This window comes from Capra hircus, chromosome 28 (genome assembly GCF_001704415.2).
Source record: "Capra hircus breed San Clemente chromosome 28, ASM170441v1, whole genome shotgun sequence".
Lineage (NCBI taxonomy): Eukaryota > Metazoa > Chordata > Mammalia > Artiodactyla > Bovidae > Capra > Capra hircus.
In genome coordinates, this window is record NC_030835.1 from 15,360,982 (window position 1) to 15,384,204 (window position 23,223).

General features: G+C 36.0%; 1 protein-coding gene across 2 annotated transcripts in view; it reads right to left on the reverse strand.

Annotated features, from left to right (window-relative positions):
- The window catches only part of ADK (adenosine kinase), a 544,457-nt gene that overhangs the window by 282,145 nt on the left and 239,089 nt on the right, over positions 1-23,223 (reverse strand). For both annotated transcript variants that reach the window (XM_005699227.3, XM_005699229.3), the window contains exons 5-6: positions 4,544-4,716; positions 906-1,014 (exon numbers count right to left, since the gene is read on the reverse strand). In XM_005699227.3, the coding sequence (XP_005699284.1) occupies positions 906-1,014; positions 4,544-4,716 (282 nt within the window). The remainder of the gene's footprint in view (positions 1-905; positions 1,015-4,543; positions 4,717-23,223) is intronic.

The window sequence follows — 23,223 nt, forward strand, 5'->3', positions numbered from 1 at the left end:
ATTTGCTATCCAGAAGGATCAATACCAACCTTGTAAAGCCTACAGCAGAGCACATAAACATGCTGTAGGAGACATTAACACTAGACTGAAAGAAATAATTATATTTTCAATAAACATGTTCTTACTGGATAATCAATTTTTTACACATCTTACCAGCTGTTTCACAGCTCAGGTAGTAAATGGCAGCAGCTGTTATATCAAAACCATATATGCATATGAATTACTTGTAATTTTTCAGAGGTATCTACTTATTTTTCATCAGTCACATTTAACTCATATTAAATAAAAACAAGATTTTCATAGGGTGATTAATTCAGGAGAATTTTTATTACAGTCTTATTTTATAAATGAATTCTTAACTAATTATTTTTACGTCAGAAGACTTAATAATTGAAATTACATGCTGCCCTTATTCTGATATTTAACAGATTTGTCATGATCAATGTCTCTGAAATATTAAATTAAAGGGTGTCATGGTAATTACTATGGAATAAATACTAATTAAGATTTTTTAGGCAAATGAGCTCAAACTGTTTGCAGTGAACAATTATATTACTAATATTTTCCCACACAACACATGCATCATTCATATGCAGCCCATAACTGGCTAATTTCCAGAATTACTTCAAAAGACCTTAACATTTAATACAGAATTTGTCACTTGGTTAAAAATATCTATATATAATGTATACAAAAGAAGGTATACTTAAAGGTAAACAGTTCAAATTATGTTACCACAGAATGATCATATTTCTGTTCTTAATTTGTAATAGTGAGCCCAAAATGTGCTTTGAGATGGGTATATAATTTGTAGGATAAGACAATTATTTTTAAATGTACATCAACAAACAACTATAATTTATAGTAAAAAATGTACCAGAAATTTGAATTAGTCAAATACTTACTGCTATATAATAAACTCTTGCTTTGTCTACCAATATCCAGTTTTTCTCCATATCAAGATGTTTTTCCTTTTTGTAACAATTGGCAGCAGCAAGATTAGCTACAAGGGATCTAAAACAACAACAAAATGTAAGTAGGCTTTTACTTACAGTCACACCTGTCCTGTAATTATACAGTTAACTATTTTTGCAACTTTTGTTTTCATTTTAATTTTTCTTTTTAAATTTTTTTAACACCAAAAACATTTTGTATTGAAGTATAGCCATTTAACAACGTTGTGACACTTAGAGGTGAACAGAGATGGGACTCTGCCAAACATATATATGTATCCATTCTCCTCCAAAACCCCCTCCCATCCAGCCTGACAAATAACATTGAGCAGAGTTTCATGCATTATATAATAGGTTTGTGTTAATTATCCATTTTAAATATAGCAGCATATATATGACCTTTCCAAAGTCCTTAACTATTCCTAGACTATCCCATGCAACCTCCCCACAACCATGAGTTCATTTTGTAAGTCTCTGAGTCTTCTTCTGTTCTGTAAGTAAGTTCACTTGTATCATTTCTTTTTAGATTGCACATGTAAGGGATGTCATATGATATATCTCCTTCTCTGTCTGAAATACTTCACTATGAGTTTCATTTTAATTCTTTTTTTTTTTTTTTAATTTTTTTTTTAAATTTTAAAATCTTAAATTCTTACATGCGTTCCCAAACATGAACCCCCCCCTCCCACCATTCTTCAAACTGCTGTATATTGATTTTACTAAACTAATGTTAATTTTGTTTTTAAAATTTTGTAAGACATCTTGGTTACCTTGATAAAAACAGACATTAATCTAAATATCATCTAGTATTTCAAGAAACTAGCATTTAAGCTTCCTTTTGATACTAACATGATAAAATTATCTACCCTCTACATTTTAATAGTTTAAAACGCAGGTAAGAAATAGCTGCTATATAGTTATACAGAAAAAATATATATGCAACTAAAATCTTCAGTTTTTAAGTATCAACAGAATATCTATTAATATTTAATGCTTTAAAAGCCAAGCATGAGATTAATTTTGTAAAACCCACATATATATGTAGACCATATTTACTATGAGAAATTAATTTGCAATTCATTACATTTTATGCACTATAACATTTAAATTACTTTTTATAGTTGAAAACTCCCTGTGCTGATCCAGTTTTGCAGCTGAAAAATCTAACCACAATACTACACTTAAAATTTTGCTGCCAAGTATCACATACAACTTTTTATTATTGTCCAACAATTAAACTTAACACAATAATTGTTTACATTACATACAAAAATACTTTTCCTTTTCCTACTGATCCAGAAACAAGAAAACACAACTTGCCAATTTTTCCAACTTTTTTTGGTTAACAGTTGTGATTAAAAAAATGGAAAGAAACCCACAAATATATAATCACTTAAGATTTTGATAACATGGTTATATTCTCTTTTGAAAAAATCAATTATCTTCAAAAACATATTTCTGCTCACCCATATGCCAACTGAGTGACTAACTGAAGAATACATTCTGTTTATGTTCAGTTGGATTAATGAAAATAAGCATGACATGCATCAATGCATGCATATATAAAATAACTATATTACAATTTAAGAATAACCACTCAATCTATAAAATATATTTTAGTAATCGTGACTCCTGCAAAATTTTGGCATAAAATGGTTACTAAATAAAAGCAAATACTTTTAGTATGAGCTACTAAATTCTATTCTGATAATAAAACTACTCTTCGGTAGAAAACTAAATAGTCCTCCAAAAGAAAATACAGGTATTCTTACTATCCAAGTGTATCTGGTCCAGAGTTTGGAGAAAATAACCTGGTTAAGAAAAATATTGCCTTAATCTGAGTTTGGGATAGTAGAAGTAAGGGTTTCTAGCTCTATTTAAAAGTTTATCCAAATTTATTAAGTTCTACAATTTGGAAAATGAGTTAGATAGCAAAGGTTTCCCTCAGTTTCTGACTTCCAATATTACCTAAATAATACTGATAATGCAATTCATATGAGTATATAAATTAAGCTGCTGACATCTGGAAAACCTAGTATTATCACAAATGCTCTTTAAAATAACAACATATAAAAACAATTTAGCAATTTTACTGTAGCTTGAGTGGTAAAACAGGCAAAAGTCGATCCATTGCTCACTAACAGGAAATCTCTGCACCTGCCTACTAAAGGTAATTTTAGAAAAATTGTAAAGAAGAAAGGTCTAATTACGTATATCTCAATATCTCAACAATTGATGGTTTTATTTATTACAAATACTATTTTTTGTTGGTAGGAGAACTTTACTACTTTCCTGTAACTTTATTTTTAAAAATGGCTTTGGTACCATAACTATTTCTGAAAGTTTTATTTTAGCTATTTCATGACTACTGTCTAGAATAGTCAAGGTTTTAATATACGTTTGCAAAGTCAAAAGTGCGCAAAAATAAATGAAGTAAAAAGAGGGAATAGAGCAAGGGGAGCAGAGATAACGTAGGAAATAAGGCAAAGAAGACAAGAGGCGAGAAAGAAGAAAAAGAGACAGGAAATGGGGGAGGACATACAGCATTTCTAGTATAAGGTATGTAAAGTATCGAGTGAATTGTTATTTTAAAAGAGATCATCTTTGTGGATTCTAACAATAACAAAAAAAATCTTTTTTTTCTTTTTCAATGGAGGAAAAAAGCTCGTGCTGATAAGCAACATGGTAATGTTGATGTTAGCAAAGCATGAATGTCCTGAAGATATACCCCATGAAACTGCAAAAGGCACAGAAAGAGGCAATGCATGGCAGGCTCTGACAGACAGCGTTTAAGTTCATAGAAAGAAAAATCTTCTGATAAGCAAAGCTGTTTAGAAATGTAATGGCTTGTTTTTTGAGTAGCACACTACCCATGACTGAAGTTGTTTAGTTTGGACAGATAAATATCTGCCAGAACTGCTTTAGATGATGTAATTTGTAAGAGACTGGATATAACGTAGTATTTTATACATGATAAAATACATTAAAATATATTATATATATATTAAAATATATATGTGCAAATATTTAACATTTCAATCTCAGGATACGTAGAAAAGGACAGTCTTCTTAATGTCAGTTTGGCAAGAACCTAGCTATAAAACACTGAATAAAATGTGCTTCATTCTTAACTCTAATTCTCTGGTGGCTCAGCTGGTAAAGAATCTGCCTGCAATGCAGGAGACCCGGGTTAAATTCCTGGGTCAGGTAGATTCCCTGGGGAAGGGAATGGCAACTCACTCTAGTATTCTTGCCTGGAGAATTCGATGGACAAAGGAGCCTGGTGGGCTATAGTCCATGGGGTCTCAAAGAGTCGGACACAATGGAGCAACTAACATACACACACATAAAAAGCATCAGCAAGAACACATGATCTCCAAATTTTCATTTCATTGTGCTTCATGGAGACAATAGCAGGTTCAAGAAAGGAAAAAAAAAAAAAACTTAAGGAAAAGTGATATAAGAAGGGTTTATTAAATATTAAAACCATTATAAACATGAAATCTAAATTCCAAACTCAGATTTGAATTCAGATTTTACCAGCGGTTAAACAGTCAATTAGTACAGAGCTGCCTTCAGACAGCACTGACCTGTTGCCACCAGTGATGCACGCGGCACAAGTTCCCGTGGGCTGCTCATTCTGTTCATAGTAATGAGCATCCACATGGGCTTCAGCAGCTTTTTTCTTCAGGATCTCCCCAAATTTATCTATCCCAATGCATCCAAAAAATGTTGCTGCTTTGTGTGGCTGCTGAATCATCCACTGAAAAATGGAAACATAAATAATTTTAACGGGTCAGAAAAATAGAACACATAGTTCAGTATTCTGCCATGGATGGTGGCATAAAATGGTTTCTTTGTGAGCAGCTGTCGCTGTTATGAACGGAATTCTATTCTTGTATCACCACTTATGATAACAAATTTGATGTAAGAACTAGAGAAAATCTTAATATACTTCTTTCAAGGAAAGAAAGAGAGCAGAGTGATTGATTAGGAACTCAGAATCAAAGTCATATAGAATGTTTGGTTACTAATTAGTCTTAATACAGAAAAATAATACCAAGTCCAATAGAAGTAGTGAAGCATTGTCATTAAAAGTCCAGAATCTATAATGAATACCGTGTGGGTTCAAATCTTGCCTTTGCCACTAATTAGCTGAATAAGTAAGAGCACGTCACTTAACATTTCTATGCCTTAGTGTCCTCATCTATAAATGGCAAATAATGATATCTCATAAGGTTGCTGGAGATTAAACTAAGTAATTTAATGTATATGCATTGTTGGACAAGGTACACAGCATACAGTAAATGATGTATAGCTGTGGTTGTCTCTATGCTATATGTAATTTATATATGTGTATATATACATATATATACACAAATATATATGCTAAACTATGTTCAGGTCTAGTAAGTTGCTTTAAAGACAACTTACTTATTCAGAACTAAAGAGTATTAAAAATTCTAATTCATTAGTCTCATAAACTTTAATTTGCTATAAATTAATGAAAATGTCTTTTAAAATGCATACTTTCTCTTGACGTGTTATCTTTTCTAATTAGGCTAACTCCTGAGGTTTTTAACACTCGTATTAGTTACAACAGTCATTTTGTTACTGTAAACATTTATTTTGTTTCTATGACTTTTCAGCAAACTACTCAATATACACAGTCATGATGTCAAAATCATACCATATTCCCAAGTATTTGGGGGAGAAAAGAAATGCATGTATCAATATATTCAGTGTAAAAGGGATGAGGAAAGTAAAAAGATAATGAAGAGAAATCTGTAAGATAAAGATACACTAACTGTCTAATGATTTAGCAGTCTAATTCTACATATAGGGATTTATCCTGAAGATACACATCCACAAATACAAAACAACATATGCCTAAGTATTCTTTGAGACATTATTTATTTCGAAAAGTTATTGGGGAAAAAAATGTCCCACCACAGAAGACTGGGTTAATAAAATATAATAAATTCAATCAATGGAATAAAAAAAAAAAGACAAGCAAACCCATTTGAAATACAACAAATATTTAAACGCAATGTGTAATCCTTACTGGATGTTGAACTGAGAATAAAATCAAACAGCTATAAAATTATTAGAATAATCACTGAAACTGGAATATGTATAATATATCAGAAAACAGTATTGCATAAATTCTAAATTTCTCAAGTAGAGAATACAAAATGGTTCAGAAAATATATATATATATATTTATGTAAAGAAAGAGAAAGCGAAAGCTAAGATGCTGAAAGTTGGTATATTTATATAATAGGTACAAAGAAGTTCCTTTTACTTCTCTTTATACTTCTCTGTGAAAAACCAAGACAGCATATCAAAAAGCAGAGACATCACTTTGTTAACAAAGGTCCGAACAGTCAAAGCTATGGTTTTTTGAGGAGTCATGTGCGCGTTTGAGAGCTGGACCATGAAGAAGGCTGAGTGCCAAAGAACTGATGCTTTCAAACTGCAGTGCTGGAAAACTCTTGAGAAGCCCAAGGACTGCAAGGAGATCAAGCCAGTCAATCCTAAAGGAAATCAATGCTGAATATTCATTGGAAAGACTGATACTGATACTGATGCTGATGCTGAAGCCGAAAGTTGATACTTTGGCCACCTGATGTGAACGGCTGACTTATTAGAAAAGACCCTGATGCTGGGAAAGACTGAGGCAAAAGGAGAAGGGTGCAGCAGAGGATGAGACGGTTACATAGCATCACTGAATCAATGGACATGAATTTGAGAAAACTCTGGGAGATAGTGAAGGACAGGGGAGCATGGGATGCAACAGGCCATGAGGTTGCAAAGAGCTGAATATGACTTAGTGACTGAACAACAACAAATATTTTTCTGTAAGCTAGAAAATTTTCAAACTTAAAGGAAGGGCCACAGATATTATGACTAAATCAGTCATTAAATTTAAAAATAATAATAATTTAAAATTAACCTATTAAAACTTTGATGATATCAATTTATAAAAATAAGTCAACCTCATGAAGCATTTTAATATCTTAAAATGCATCAATGGCCATACCTAATAGATTTTAAATCCTTTAAACCACTCTTAGGTAAATTATAAATTTAACAACAGAAAATATCTGTGGGGCTTTTTTATAATTTACTTTTACTCATGTAGAAGCATGATTGAATGATCAACCATGTTTGCTTTAGGTAGTGAGATAAAAAAAGGGAAAGTCAATAGCAAATTTTACTATGATCATTTAAATAACTTAAAATGTCATTAAAACATCAATGATAGTAATTGCAATGTAATTCAGCCTAATTATAATCAAATTTCATATGTTAAAAACTGTAGTCTGAAAAAAAGGGCTATATCACCTCACTATGGAGGTTAAATCTGATTTATAATTCTTCCTTAATCAGAATTTAAATAAACTGAAGTGTTTATATTACAAATCAATATTACTTGAACCTTCAAAATAAAAAGAATGGATAAATAATAGAACTATTCAGCAGGTTATGTTATAATTCCACTATTGAATATTTCATCATAGGCAACTGGCTAACATTCTGGTAATATCTGATATCAGCATACTGACAAAGAAAAGAACTTTACTCTTGGATCAGTTATTTCCACTTAAAAGTTAGCCAATCTAAAATGAGAGTTTAGTAAGCGAAAGCAGACACAGAAAAGAAACAGAAGCAATGCTCACTGCTTGAAAGTATTTAGTAAACTACCTGAATAAGTCAAGACATTGTAATCAAGTAAGTTGGGAAAGATTAAAAAATCAATTCTTAAACATTTAATACATGTATACTAGAGAATAAAAAAATGAAAATAACAGTCCCTAAAACAAAGTCAAAATCATTACATTCTCAAGAGTTTCTAGAAGAGATTAAACCTTCAGTCATAACTGGATTCAATCATTACTGCCTTTTTAAAGGCAAAATAAACTGCCCCAATATTTTGTTCTTGTAAGTACAGTACACCATTAAACACATATGTTTAATTTCCAATCTAGCTCTGAGGGAGAAGCAGGGTTCAGAATTACCACTGCGCTATAATTAACTATAAAGACAATCAAAAGGGAAAAACTGTAGAATTTTCAAACGCTGGCCAACAGGAAGAGCTGCACTGTAATCTTTGATAGGAAAGACACAAGGTAAGCCTCGACATCACGCAGTCTCTCTGCCAGTAAGCAATGTACAGACTATGGTGCAGGGAAGAAGAAGACAAATACAACCTGGCATGCTCACTGAAATGAGCAGACAGAGGTTCAAGGAGAGTCAGGAGACTAGAAATTTTGCAAAAGATTTTCAAAGAGGAATGAGCTGAAATCCATGTAGAGTAATTACTGAGGCTCTGGCTGGGGACCAATCTGTGCGTGTTTCAGGAATATCTGAGATCACAAAGAATCTCATATAAATGCTTTAGGATTAACAAGTGACTTTATCAAGGTCTCAGGAGTCAGTTCAGTTCAGTTACCCAGTCGTGTATGACTCCTTGCGCTGTAGCACGCCAGGCTTCCCTGTCCATCAACAACTCCCGGAGCTTACTCAAATTCATGCCCATTGAATTTAATGAGGCAATCCAACCATTTCATCCTCTGTTGTCCCCTTCTCCTCCCACCTTCAATCTTTCCCAACATCAGGGTCTTTTCAAATGAGTCAGTTCTTCGCATCATGTGGCCAAAGTATTGCAGTTTCAGCTTCAGCATTAGTCCTTCCAGTGAATATTTAGAACTGATTTCCTTTAGGATTGATTGGTTTGATCTCCTTGATGTCCAAGGGACTCTCAAGAGTCTTCTCCAAAAACACAGTTCAAAAGCATCAATTTTCGGCACTCAGCTTTCTTTATAGTCCAACTCTCACATCCATACATGACTACTGGAAAAACCATAGCTTTGACTATGGACCTTTGTTGGCAAAGTAACGTCTCTGCTTTTTAATATGCTGTCTAGATTGGTCATAGCTTTTCTTCCAAGGAGCAAGTGTCTCTTAATTTCATAGCTGCAATCACCATCTGCAGTGATTTGGGAAACGAAGAAAATAAAATCTCTCACTGTTTCCAGTTTCCCCATCTATTTGCTATGAAGTGATGGGATTCGATGATATGATCTTCATTTTTTCAATGTGGAGTTTTAAGCCAACTTTTTCACTCTCCTCTTTTACTTTCATCAAGAGGCTCTTTAGTTCTTTTTTGCTTTCTGTCATAAGGGTGGTGTCATGTGCATATCTGAGGTTATTGATATTTCTCCTGGCAATCTTGATTCCAGCTTGTGTTTCATCCAGCCCAGCATTCTCATTAAGTACTTTGCATATAAGTTAAATAAGCAGGGTGACAATATACAGCCTTGATGTACTCCTTTCCCGATTTGGAACCACTCTGTTGTTCCATGTCCAGTTCTAACTGTTGCTTCTTGGCCTGCATACAGATTTCTCAAGAGGCAGGTAAGGTGATCTGGTATTCCCATCTCTTTAAGAATTTTCCACAGTTTATTGTGATCCACACAGTCAAAGGCTTTGGTGTAGTCAATAAAGCAGAAGTAGATGTCTTTCTGGAACTCTTACTTTTTCAATGATCCAGTGGATATTGGCAATTTGATATCTGATTCCTCCCGTTTCTAAACCAGCTTGAATATCTGGAAATTCACAGTTCACATACTGTTGAAGCCTGACTTGGAGAAGCCTGAATCAGGAGTCATTATTAAAAAAAAAAAAATCTAATGTGATTCTATATACTACCAAGGAACAGCTGAAATTTAAAATTAAGAAAACAATGTCATCTACAATAATATAAAAAAATGAAACATACTGGGATAAATTTAAGAAAATGTGCAAAATCTGTACAGAGAACACTATATATGTTTGCTAAAGGGGAAAAATACCTGCATAAATAGAGAGCTATATACTATGTGTATGGATTAGAAAAAAATATGTACACACACACACACAAACATTTTTGGCCATGCTGTGTGGTTTGCGGGGTCTTAGTTTCCTAACCAATAGACTCAATCTGGTCACTCAGCAGTGAAAGCATCAAGTCTTACCACTGGACTGCCATGGAATTCCCCAAAACTCAATACTTGTTAAAAAACACAATTCTCCATTAACAGATTGAGAGAGCCATTGCAAATCATAATCAAAATCTCAATATGAGGACTTCCCTGGTGGTTCAATGGTTAAGACTCTCCCTGCCAATGCAAGGGACAGGGGTTCAATCTCTGGTCCTGAAAGATTTCACATGTTGCAGGGCAACTAAACCCATGTGCAGCAACTAACGAGCCTGCATGCCACAAGTACAGAAGCCTGCTTGCCCTAGAGCCATCCACCCCAACAAGAGAAGACATGGTGATGAGAAGCCCACACACAGCAACTGAAGAGCGCCCCACTCCCTGCAATTAGAGAAGGCGTGTGGGCAGCCCTGAAGACCCAGCACAGCCAAGAACAAATAAAGAAAAACAAACAAAGAAAAAGCTCAATAGAATTTTTAAGGATATATCAAAAAGCTGGTTCTATCAATAGGAAAAGGAGAAGTAACGAGAACAGTCAAAGGTTAAGAGGTAGGCAGTGTGACAGAAATTAACAGTGATTTAAATTTCAATGTCTTCACATATAAAATGTGGATAATATAATCTGTGATCTTATAAGGATGCTTTAAGAATTAGAAATAGACTAACGAAACACGCACTTTAGTTCTGGAAATGATATGAAATAGCTCTTACTATACTGTAAGTAACTACACCTAAACGGAGAACCAGAAAGTCATCACTGTTAACTTTAAATAAACACATGAATTCAGTTCAGTTGCTCAGTCATGTCCGACTCTTTGCGACCCCATGAATCGCAGCACGCCAGGCCTCCCTGTCCATCACCAACTCCCCGAGTTCACTCAGACTCACGCCCATCGAGTCAGTGATGCCATCCAGCCATCTCATCCTCTGTCGTCCCCTTCTCCTCCTGCCCCCAGTCCCTCCCAGCATCAGAGTCTTTTCCAATGAGTCAACTCCTCGCGTGAGGTGGCCAAAGTACTGGAGTTTATCAATTTTGAAAGCAATAGTAAAGATACCATGTTACCAGGAAACACCCAGGAGGGAGATTAATTGCAGCTGAGAGGATCAGAAGAGCCTTCCAGAGATGGGTGACATTACAACTAGTCTGAAGGATAGGTATAATTTTCAAAAATAGCTATAAACTGGAAAGAAAGTAGAAGCATAGAGCACATGCCTCCTTTACTGTGTTAGGAAAAAGAAGTTTCATTTATTAAGTGGTTAGTTCTAAACAACATAGTATTTATTTCATAACAATTTAGCCCCTGCTGGGCACTACACACTTCTCAAACCTTGCCATCAGACTGGTCACCACCACACTCATTTCCTGTCTCACAATGATTTTTGAGCAGTGCTTTTTTTTTTTTTCAATCACAGAAACTCAATTTTACAAAGTTTATGATACCACCAAAAGAAAGATTGCAATCCAATTTTAAAATGGAAATATCTGAAGCGAGTGGTTTGTATTATGTCTAATAGATATCACTGTTTCCCTAGGAAATTTAAAATATACTGTGGAACCAAACTGTCCACACAGATGAGACCTTGGCACACAGTTTGAGGAATAAGAATGGTGTTAATAAAAATAATGAGAAAGAGAAATAAAGGAAAATAAACATTTGTCAATTAGGAATATAATTACAGAACATTATGTGTGAGAATGGTGTTATCTGCATATATGAGGTTATGTCATCTGCATATCAGATACGGAGATGACAGCACCCTTACGGCAGAAAGGGAAAAGGAACTAAAGAGCTTCTTGACGAAGGTGAAAGAGGAAAGTGAAAAAGCTGGCTTAAAACTCAACATTCAGATCATGGCCTCTGGTCCCATCACTTCATGGCAAATAGATGGGGAAACAATGCAAGCAGTGACAGCCTTTATTTTCTTGGGCTCCAAAATCACTGCAGATGGTGACTGCAATCATGAAATTAAAAGATACTTTGCTCCTTTGAAGAAAAGTTATGATAAACCTTGACAGAGTTATTAAAAAGTAGAGACATTATTTTGCTAACAAAGGTCCGTCTACTCAAAACTATGGTTTTCCCAGTAGTCAAGAAGGCTAAGTGCTGAAGAATTGATGATTTTGAACTGTGGTGTTGGAGAAGACTCTTGACAGTCCCTTCGACAGCAAGAAGATCAAACCAGTCAATCTTAAAGGAAATCAGTGCTGAATATCATTGGAAAGACTGATGCTGAAGCTGAAGCTACAATACTTTGGCTACCTGATGCGAAGAGCTGACTCATTGGAAAAAGACCTTGATGCTGGAAAAGACTGAAGGCAGGAGGAGAAGGAGATGACAGAGGACAAGATGGTTGGATGGGATCTCTGATTCAATGGACATGAGTCTGAGTAAGCTCTGGGAGATGGTGAAGGACAGGGAAGGCTGGCGAGCTGCAGTTCATGGGATTAGTCACCAAGAGTTGGGCATGAGAGTGCAACTGAACAACCACCAATATGTAAGGAAAGAGACTGGTGAGAGCAAATACCTAGGTGAGATCATTAAATGCCACTTTAAGAAGTTTAGGCAACATTCTATAGGTAGAAGGGTGCACAGGACAGATTTTTAGCAAAAACAAGAGGGTAAGAGATGATCTCTCATAAGGGAAGAAACCAGGAGGAGGAAATTTACAACTGGATTTAAATAGGAGCTGAATAAATGACATATTAAGCTTCGCATCAAGAGACTTAAACAACACATGGAAAGATTTCTATTAACTTCACCTTTCAGATGAATTTTCTCTTTGTCACCTAAATGTAACATTTAGGACAATATAAATGACAGTGATGCTCAAGAACCAGTCACTTCTAAAATAATGCTACTTTAATTCAATCCATGAAGAATGATGAAGAACAACACCTAGATACTAAAATACTTCCAAGATAAGCCTAAGATAAAAAATTTTGTAAGAGAAAACCCAATGAGGTATTTCAAGAAAACCATAAAGCACAACTATTAGAAATTAAATGTCAAAACTGGGAAATAACAGCAACAAAGCAGATAGCAAAGGGTGATGAGGAAATCAAAATTGAGGTTCAGTTCAGTTCAATCACTCAGTCATGTCCGATTCTTTGACCCCATGAACTGCAGCACGCCAGGCCTCCCTGTCCATCACCAACTCCCAGAGTTCACTCAGACTCTCGTCCATCGAGTCAGTGATGTCATCCAGCCATCTCATCCTCTGGCGTCCCCTTGTCCTCCTGCCTCCAATCTCTCCCAGCATCAGAGTCTTTTCCAATGAGTCAACTCTTCGCATGAGGTGGCCAAAGTATTGGAGTTTCAGCTTTAGCATCATTCCCTCCAAAGAAATCCCAGGGTTGATCTCCTTCAGAATGGACTGGTTGGATCTCCTTGCAGTCCAAGGGACTCTCAAGAGTCTTCTCCAACACCACAGTTCAAAAGCATCAATTCTTTGGCACTCAGCTTTCTTCACAGTCCAACTCTCACATCCATACATGACCACAGGAAAAACCATAGCCTTGACTAGACGGACCTTTGTTGGCAAGGTAATGTCTGCTTTTCAATATGCTATCTAGGTTGGTCATAACTTTTGGTTAGGAAAACTGTATATATCACAAAGCTTAAAGGATTGATTCTCTGAGATGACTGCTATGCTACCAAGTGAGTCAGGGTGAAACAAAATTTTCATAAATATTATCAAGAATCCATTCTTCTTCAATGACTAGTAATACCATTCTCCCATCCTGCCAAAGCTGCTTCATTTTTACCTATTGGAAGGCGATGGTATCCCACTCCAGTACTCTTGCCTGGAAAATCCCATGGATGGAGGAGCCTGGTGGGCTGTAGTCCATGGGGTCGCAAAGAGTCGGACACGACTAAGCGACTTCACTTTGACTTTTCACTTTCATGCACTGGAGAAGGAAATGGCAACCCACTCCAGTGTTCTTGCCTGGAGAATCCCAGGGACGGGGGAGCCTGTGGGCTGCCGTCTATGGGGTCGCACAGAGTTGGACATGACTGAAGCGACTTAGCTGCAGCATACAACCCATTAGTAAAAACTGATTCCCAATAATCCTACTATTATCCCCCAAATAGATTTTGTTATTTCTGTTGTTAAATACGTGTTAACATCTATTTCTCTGAAGAGATTCTGGGAAACTTTGGCCTACTGGAAAAATCAAACAAACAAGCAAACTTCAGACTCAGACATACGCAAGTTCATTTAGTCACGTGATGATAAATTATATACTTTATGAAAAAGTATATTTCTTGCAGAATTATTACAAGAATTTAATAAGATAATGAAAGTAAAGTACCTAAAGCAGTACCTATTCAAGAGTACCAGTGAGAACGATAACAGTACACTGAGATATAATAAAAATAAATTTTAGTGTAACTTCATTTAGCTCATCTGACAAGTATCTCTGGTCATTAAACACCTGCTGAACATTACTGTAGTAAATAATAGATAAAGAAACAATTATCTCTTTAGTAGACTTGTTTTCTTCTTCCGATCCCTTAGTATTAACCAGCCTGGAATCTACTCTTCTGATCCTATCCATTTTTATATATATATGAAGTGTGACAGCAAGTGAGCAAGAGAGAATGAGAACATTACTGCAGCACATAGGAGGAGCATGTATGTTAGACTTTGGGGAGCGACCAAAGAATATATCCTAAGGGCAATATAAGAACCTGTGTCCAAACTGAAATTTGTAGGAAATAAGGGACATGTGGGTCTTGGTGGGGTAGTTAATTTTTAGCAGAAGAAGAATGACAAACAGGCTCAGAAGCAAACAAGAGACCACTGAAATTAAAGGACTAAAAATAAATTCAGTATCCCTAAAAGGAGTTTTGTGTAAATGGAGCAAATGAAGATAAACCAGCAAAGGTCTTAGAATCAAAATGCTTATAATCTATTCTTTAAAACTGTATTCTAAAGATACACTATTTTCTAAAGCACACAATAAATGTAAACTGGATAAGTCCACTTGGGGATATCATTAATAATAAACCATTAGTCTGGGTTGAAGGTTTAACAGAAGATGGAGTATAACGGTACAGAATAAAATTTTAACTATTTTTTTAACCACTACTACTGTAATTATATGGGTATCAATAACACCATTATTTCTAAGGTAAACTGTTAAATACTGAGATTACTAGAAAGGAGTTTGAATTTTATTTTCTAATGAAATTTGTAGCCTATCTGAGGTCCATGGGCTCCAATCAGGTCAAGGTATATATGAGAGAAAGCAGGGAATTCATGAACTCTCTGAAATATAAGGAAATTCTGATACATTTTTCAGAAGATAGGATTCACAAATTTCATTAGATTCTTAAAAGGGATTAGACCACCCACACCAGAGAGGAAGGAGGGGGAAGAGGAATCGTGTAGGGAGAACATAGGTATAGCTAGGGTAGATGCCTTTTTCTTTTCAAACATAAGGGTAAGAAGGCTATAGAACTGCAACAAATTAACCAAGAAAACCACTGATTCAAAACTATTCATCTAAATTTTGAAAAAACATTTTTAAACAACTTAGATTATTTGAAAATTGTTACTAAATTTCTTCATTTATCAAAAATAAGTAGCCCAGATTCATTTCCAAAAGCTCCAAAATCAGATGATAAAAAGATACCACAGCACCTGAATACAGTGCTGTAACAGGATTCAGGTTTTTTTTTTTTTAATTTATTATTATTTTTTTTTTTACTTTACAATACTGTATTGGTTTTGCCATACATCAACATCAATCCGCCATGGGTGTACACGTGTTCCTAATCCCGAACCCCCCACCCTCCTCCCCCTCAACACCATCCCTCCGGGTCATCCCAGTTCACCAGCCCCAAGCATCCTGCACCCTGCATCGAACCTAGACTGGCAATTCGTTTCTTATATGATATTATACAAGTTTCAATGCCATTCTCCCAAATCATCCCACCCTCTCCCTCTCCCACAGATTCCAAAAGACTGTTCGATACATCTGTGTCTTTTTTGCTGTCTCGCATACAGGGTTATTGTTACCATCTTTCTAAATTCCATATATATGTGTTAGTATACCATATTGGTGTTTTTCTTTCTGGCTTACTTCACTCTGTATAATCGGCTCCGGTTTCATCTACCTCATTAGAACTGATTCAAATGTATTCTTTTTAATGGCTGAGTAATACTCCATTGTGTGTATGTACCACAGCGTTCTTATCCATTCATCTGCTGATGGACATCTAGGTTGCTTCCATGTCCTGGCTATTATAAACGGTGCTGTGATGAACAGTGGGGTATATGTGTCTCTTTCAATTCTGGTTTCCTCGGTGTTCAATCTGCTTTTCAACAGAGGTCTTTGGGAAATAAGATCTCTATCAAACAGATAATTTATACTCTATTTCTATATTTTCCCAAGATTTTAAAAATTAGGCCCACCTTTATTTTCTTGCTATGCAGAATTAAGTCTTACTTTTAGGTCAAAATAGAGATGTCTTACAAGGAGAAATTTGATTTGTTTTAAAAAAAAATCTTACAGAAAAAGTCTTCAGAAACAGAACTCAATATAAAATTTCCATGACATTATCCAAACTTGTTATATTCCCTTACAAAGTGAAATGATGTTGTATATATATATATGTAGCCAATACACTGAGGAGGTTTAAGATACACTACTCCAAGTTATGGCATAGTGGATAAAGGAATTTGAAAAAAAAGGCAGAAGCAGGAAAATGATCCCTCTTACCATCCCCTTCCTCTCCTGAAACAGGTCATAAAACCTTCATGTGTAAAGCGCCCTCCCTGTATCTGAAGGAAAAGAGCACCTTTATCTCCAAAGACAAAGGGACACTGAGAAGACCCAACAAAAAGACCTTGCTACGTTTCCTCCAGTTAACACTTGCTCATACTCTCTGACCTATCATATTTCTGTAAGATTTCCCTTTCTTCATTAAAGCTAGCTACACAGGTCAAACTGTTTGGATCTTTATTGCCTTAAGAAGGCTCTCACGTCACATACAATTTATATTAAATAAATCTGTATGTTTTGTCAGTTTGATTTTCAAACCTAGCCAGGGACCCTATGAGAGTCAAGGAAAATTTTTCATCTCCTACAATTGCCAAGAAACTTCAAAGTAACAGCTGCTCTAGTTTAAAGGACATTTTATTTATCTATATTTTCTACCATAATTTAAAAATGATGTCTAAAATCATTTTAATTTTCCCCATATAGTCTAAATACTTTCCTCTGACAACTTAAGAAAAAACTGCAATTAAAAAAAAAACTTCAACTAAAAAGCACTGTAATTAACAAACTATGTTGTTGTTCAGTCGCTCAGTCATGTCCGACTCTTTGCAACCCCATGGACTGCAGCACGCAAGGCTTCCTTTTAGAAACAAAAATATAATTTAGAGTTAAATTAGTGGGCCCTTACTTTATGTTAGGCAATATGCTAATACTTTACCTACTTATGTAATCTCAGCTAATCTGAACTACCAAGCACAATATAGATACTTACTATTCCAATTTCACAGATGAGGAAAATAGGTCAGTAGCAAGTTCAAGTCTGGATTATTAGTTTAGAAGGTATACTCTCAATCACTACTCTAGATATAGGAAAGAAAGTGAACTAAAGAAAATTTTACTGGAAAGAGTGTCATCAGTTCTCAGACATGCAGCCAGCTTTGAAAAGAGTATCCTTGAATAAGTAACTTAATCTCTCTAGCTATCACTGTTCTCAATCATAAAAGTCAGCAAATCATGATGCTTCTCTAAGATATCCATCACTTCAAACTACAAAAAAATATATATATATATACAGTATATGAAATGAGAAAAAAAATCACTACAGAAGCTAATTGTGGCCAATTAAAACTGGGACAGAGAGGTGAGGAGAATAAGAAACTTTTAGAGAAAAACCACTGAGGGTCTTTAAAGGTAAAAATGTCTCTCAGATGTATTCGTGCAGAAATTCTACAAAATCTGAAGAGAAACAATCCAAATAATAACCAAAGAGCAAGAGAAGAATTGAGAAAAATCCTTCTCCTTTACAATTTCTAGCATACACGTTATAAAAAGAAAAATCCCTCAAGGCAGTAAACATCTGCCCATCAGCGCTTATCAGAAGCAACATCAAAAACATAAGGCAAAGGTCAAGTCAAAGTTTATTGACAATGATGAACTATGACAGCCTCTATTAAATTACCCCTTCTTTCAAGGTGTATGTGATCAAAGCAGCAAAGATATTTTCACTCAGTCACATAACAAGCTATTTGTTGAGATTGAAACATCTGGTCAATATCTCCTAACACTGCAATTTCATGCACAGTTAGCATTAGGGCACATTTCTTCTCCTCGTCTTACAGGGTCCATAAGGGTGGCACATATGGCTGATCATTTCATTCGAAAAGGATTCAATTCAAGGCATTACACACAATCGTCTGTGCTTTATGGTGTTTTAAGTCTACCTGCCACCGTCTTCCATCATCGCTGCTCACTGCGGTTCTCTTCGACTATAAAAGCCTGCCAATATGACAGAGCACTTAAAGCTTAACAGCCTTCCTCTACTGGAGTCAGAAAGCATTTAAGGCAAAGGAAGCTATAAAGTGGCAGGCCATTTTCTATTGTCAAAAACTCCCAATATATTAAACTATTTACCATTTAAGCAAAGATATAGCATAGGTTAGAAAAGTAATTTTTAATGTCAAATTAAATACCTAACTTTCTGTATGACAGATCTATGAAAGGATATTGTTTTGGTATAGTTTTAACTCATAATAAATGACTTTAAAACAATATTATAGGACTATTTTAATATTAATTTTAGTAGGGGATTTCAGAATTTTTTTTTTACTACTTGCCAAAGAGCAATTCTATACTAAGAGAATAGGGATGCTACAATTTTATCAGTTCCCTACGTTGAAAATTTTCCATTTGAAATTCATGCATTTGTTGTCATGGTAACGGGGCCTTTCTTATTTACTTACAGTAGTAAACCTGAACTCACACCATAGATTTCTCTGTTTTCCTTTTCTTGCTTTAAGATAATAGCTTCAAGGGGCAACAGGGGTGGGGGTAGGAAACATCTTTAAAGCTACTATTTCACATTTTCTTTCACACATCATTGCAACAGGCAGTATAACTATATGACTACAGCTATCTTCTGAAACATAAGGATTTGCCTAATTTTAATAACCAGATGAATTTCAAGGAAGAAACTTTCTTCTAGTGACAAAGAATCATGTATGATCATCTTACAATTAGCAATATGCAATGGTTGATTAAACAAGGAGAGAAGCAAAATAACAAGACGATAAAAATCTAAGTTAGGTGTAATGTCCAGGGCTGCTAGCTCTGGCATATAAAGTAAATATTTTGGTTGTTCATTTGAGCATTAATCTAGTCCGTCAATCCAACCTGAAGCATTTACTGAATGAGTCTATGGGTCAGACACCAGACTAGCACTGAAACACAAAGTTACGCAAGTTAGAATCAGTTCTTACCTCAGGGAGATACCAAAGAAAAGAAAACAAAACAAACAAATGAAAGCAAATAAAACAAAAACACTGAACAGAGAAATAAAATAATGGCAAGAAATGCCAAAAAGGAAAAAAAGAAAAAACAAATGGCCGAGAAGGAGAAAGGCCTGGGAGAGAGAAACAAGGAAATAATTTACCTCAAATAGGCCTGCCTAAGGAACAACAAGTTGAGACACAAAATACGTAAGTAAGCTAAATAGGTAAAAAGTGAGGTAGGAGGTGGGGACCCTTCCAAACAGAAAGAGAAGCAAGTGCAAAACTTCTAAGGCACAGAAGAAGTTGGCATATATTCAAGAAACTGAAAAATTGTTTATAGTAGCTAAGTTTTGACACATATGTAGGTTCCAGATAATGCACACCTTATTGGCTATGGTAGAGAGAATAAATTTTATACAGAGTGCAACAGAATGTCACTAAAGTGTTTTCAACAACAAAGCAAAATTACTGAATTTAAATGAGAATCAACATTACTATTACATATAAAGGATTTTCAAGACACAGATAAACAGACAGGCAATAAAGATATCAGTAGTCAGTAAGTCGTGTCCGACTCCTTGAGACCCCATGGAATGTAGCCAGCCAGGCTCCTCTCTCCGTGGGATTTTCCAGGCAAGAATACTGGAATCAGCTGCCATTTCCTGCATCTCCTGCATCGGCAGGTGGATTCTATACCACTGAGCCACCTGGGAAGCCTAAAAGATATTAGTTAGGATGGTGTAATTCACATCCTGCATCTAGCCCTTCGGAAAAGCTAATTGCTTCTATCCTTATTTTATTTCCAAATTTTAACTACTTTTTTTTTCAAGAATTTTTAGTTGATTTCACTGCTACCACTCATCCAAGTTACCATAATCTCTTGCCTGAAATGTTGCAAAACTTTCCTGATGTCTTTGCCTCCTTTCTTGACAGCCTCCTTTTAAAACATACATCAGCAAATGTCATTCCTTTGCTTAAAACCCTGTAATGCTCTTCGGATCACTCAGTAAGAAGGAAAACTTCTTATATTAGTCTGTGAGGCCATACAGGTTCAAGCCAATCTTCTTTACCTCCTATTCCCTCTCTAACCTCATCTTCTGTTACTCTTCATATCCTGCTGCAACCACAATGAACTCCTTGCAGGATTCTGAAACATGCCAAGCATGCTCTCCCCCAGCAACTACTGACACTCTACTAGACTGGACTCTTCCAGTGAGCCAGATTTCCCAGTGATTCCCTCATCTAAAAATTCTTTACACAAATCTAAACAAAATTATTCCACACACACTCTATTTAATATTATAAAACATTCCTTTTGTTCCAACATTCCCAATACTCTCCCAATTCTCTTTTACTTTTAATTATTTTGCTTTTATAAAATTTAATAAACCGATATCTCAGTTAAAATAAAAGTGTGGAGACCAGTAGGAGGAACTGGTCCTTTCCTTGCCTGGCAAGAGCTCAGCCAATGAGAAACTGTCATCACTCAGTCAATGAAAAGTCACTTATTCTGATCTCTCAGTTACCCCAATTGACTCTTATTTTACTAAAACCTCCCAATTTATTTTCCCTTCCTTAAGAGTCCTCCCTAGTGGCTGAGTGGTAAAGAATCTGCCCGCCAATGAAGGAGACACATGTTCAATCCTTCTATGGAGGATCCCACAGGTCTCAGAGCAGCTAAACATATGTCCCACAACAACTGGGGCAGTGTTCTACAGGCTAGGAGCAGGAACTACTGAAGACTGCTGCGCCCTAGAGCCTGAGCTCTGCAATAACAAGAGAAGCTACCTCAGTAAGGAGCCTGCGCAGAACAACTAGGAAAAAACCTGCACACCAATGAAGCCTGAGAACAGGCAAAAACATAAATAAACAAAAGAGTCCTCTCCTTCCTTTGTAGGGATCTGCATAAGGCTTGTCATGGTTGCAGATCCCCAGTTACAATGGTTTGTTGATCCTGAATCAACACATTTTTCCTAAAGAAAATTTTTTAAGGTCAACACCTAACATTACATTATTTGTATTTCTTCCTCCCACAAAAATAAGTTACATGGAGGTTGTTGTTGCTGCTCAGTTGTTAAGTACAACTGCTTGCAACTCCATAAACTGCAGCACACCAGGTTTCCCTGTCCTTCACTCTCTCACAATGGATATGAGTTTGAGTTAGTCCGTCAGTGATGTCATCCAACCATCTCATCCTCTGTCACCCACTTCTCCTCTTGCCCCTAATCTTTCCCAGCATCTGGGTCTTTCCAATGAGTCTGCTCTTCACTTCATGCAAAGAGCATGGAGTTGCAAGGAGTTGTAACTCCTTGCAAAGTACACAGAGGTAGAATTTTTATTTGTTCTGCTCATCAGTGCATCCTTAGAAATTGACACATAGTAGATAGTCAGTTTCCAACGAGAAAATAAGAGATACCAAGGGAAAATTTCATGCAAAGATAAACACAATAAAAGACAGAAATGGTATGGACGTAACAGAGCAGAAGATATTAATAAGAGGTGGCAAGAATACACAGGCTGCTGTTGCTGCTAAGTCACTTCAGTTGTGTTCAACTCTGTGCGACCCCATAGACGGCAGCCCAACAGGCTCCCCCATCCCTGGGATTCTCCAGGCAAAAACACTGGAGTGGGTTGCCATTTCCTGCTCCAATGCATGAAAGTGAAAAGTGAAAGTGAAGTCGCTAAGTCGTGTCCGACTCTTCGCGACCCCATGGACTGCAGCCCACCGGGCTTCTCCATCCATGGGATTTTCCAGGCAAAAGTACTGAAGTGGGGTGCCACTGCCTTCTCCGAGAATACACAGGAGAACTTAACCCAGATAAACATGATGGTGTAGTCACTCACCTAGAGTGAGATATCCTGGAGTAAAAACTGAAGTGGGCCTTATAAAGCATTACTACATACAAAACCAGTGGAGGCGATGAAATTCCAGCTGAGCTACTTCAAATCCTAAGAGATTATGCTGTTGAAGTGCTGTACTCAATATGCCAGCAAATTTGGAAAACTTAGCACTGGGACACGACTGGAAAAGATCAATTTTCATTCCAATCCCAAAGAAGGAAAATGCCAAAGAATGTTCAAACTACTGTACAATGGTACACATTTTCAAATGCTAGCAAGGTAATGCTCAAAATCCTTCAAACTAGGCTTCAACAATACATGACCTGAAAACTCAAAAATACAAGCTGGATTAAGAAAAGGCAGAGGAACCAGAGATTAAATTACCAACATCCACTGGATTATAGAAAAAGCAAGGGAATTCCAGAAAAAACTTTACTTCTGCTTTACTGAATATGCTAAAGCCTTTGACTATGTGGATTACAACAAACTGTGGAAAATTCTTCAAGACACAGGAATACCAGACCATCTTACCTGCCTCCTGAGAAACCTGTATGCAGGTCAAAAAGCAACAGTTAAAACCGGACATGGATCAACAGACTGATTCCAAATTAGGAAAGGAGTATGTCAAGGCTGTACATTGTCACCCTGCTTATTTAACCTATATGCAGAGTTTATCATGCGAAACGCCAGGCTGAATGAAGCACAAGCTGAAATCATGATTGCTGGGAGAAATACCAATAACCTCAGATACACAGATGACACCATCCAAATAGCAGCCACGAAATTAGAAGATGCTTGCTCCTTGGAAGAAAAACTATGACAAACCTAGATTGCCTTTAAAATGTATTATTTGACAACTGTAACTGGTACAAACACAGAAAGAAATCAGTGGAGGGATAAAAAAGAGTTCCAATTCAGACTCATGTACCGATGGCAACACAGTATAG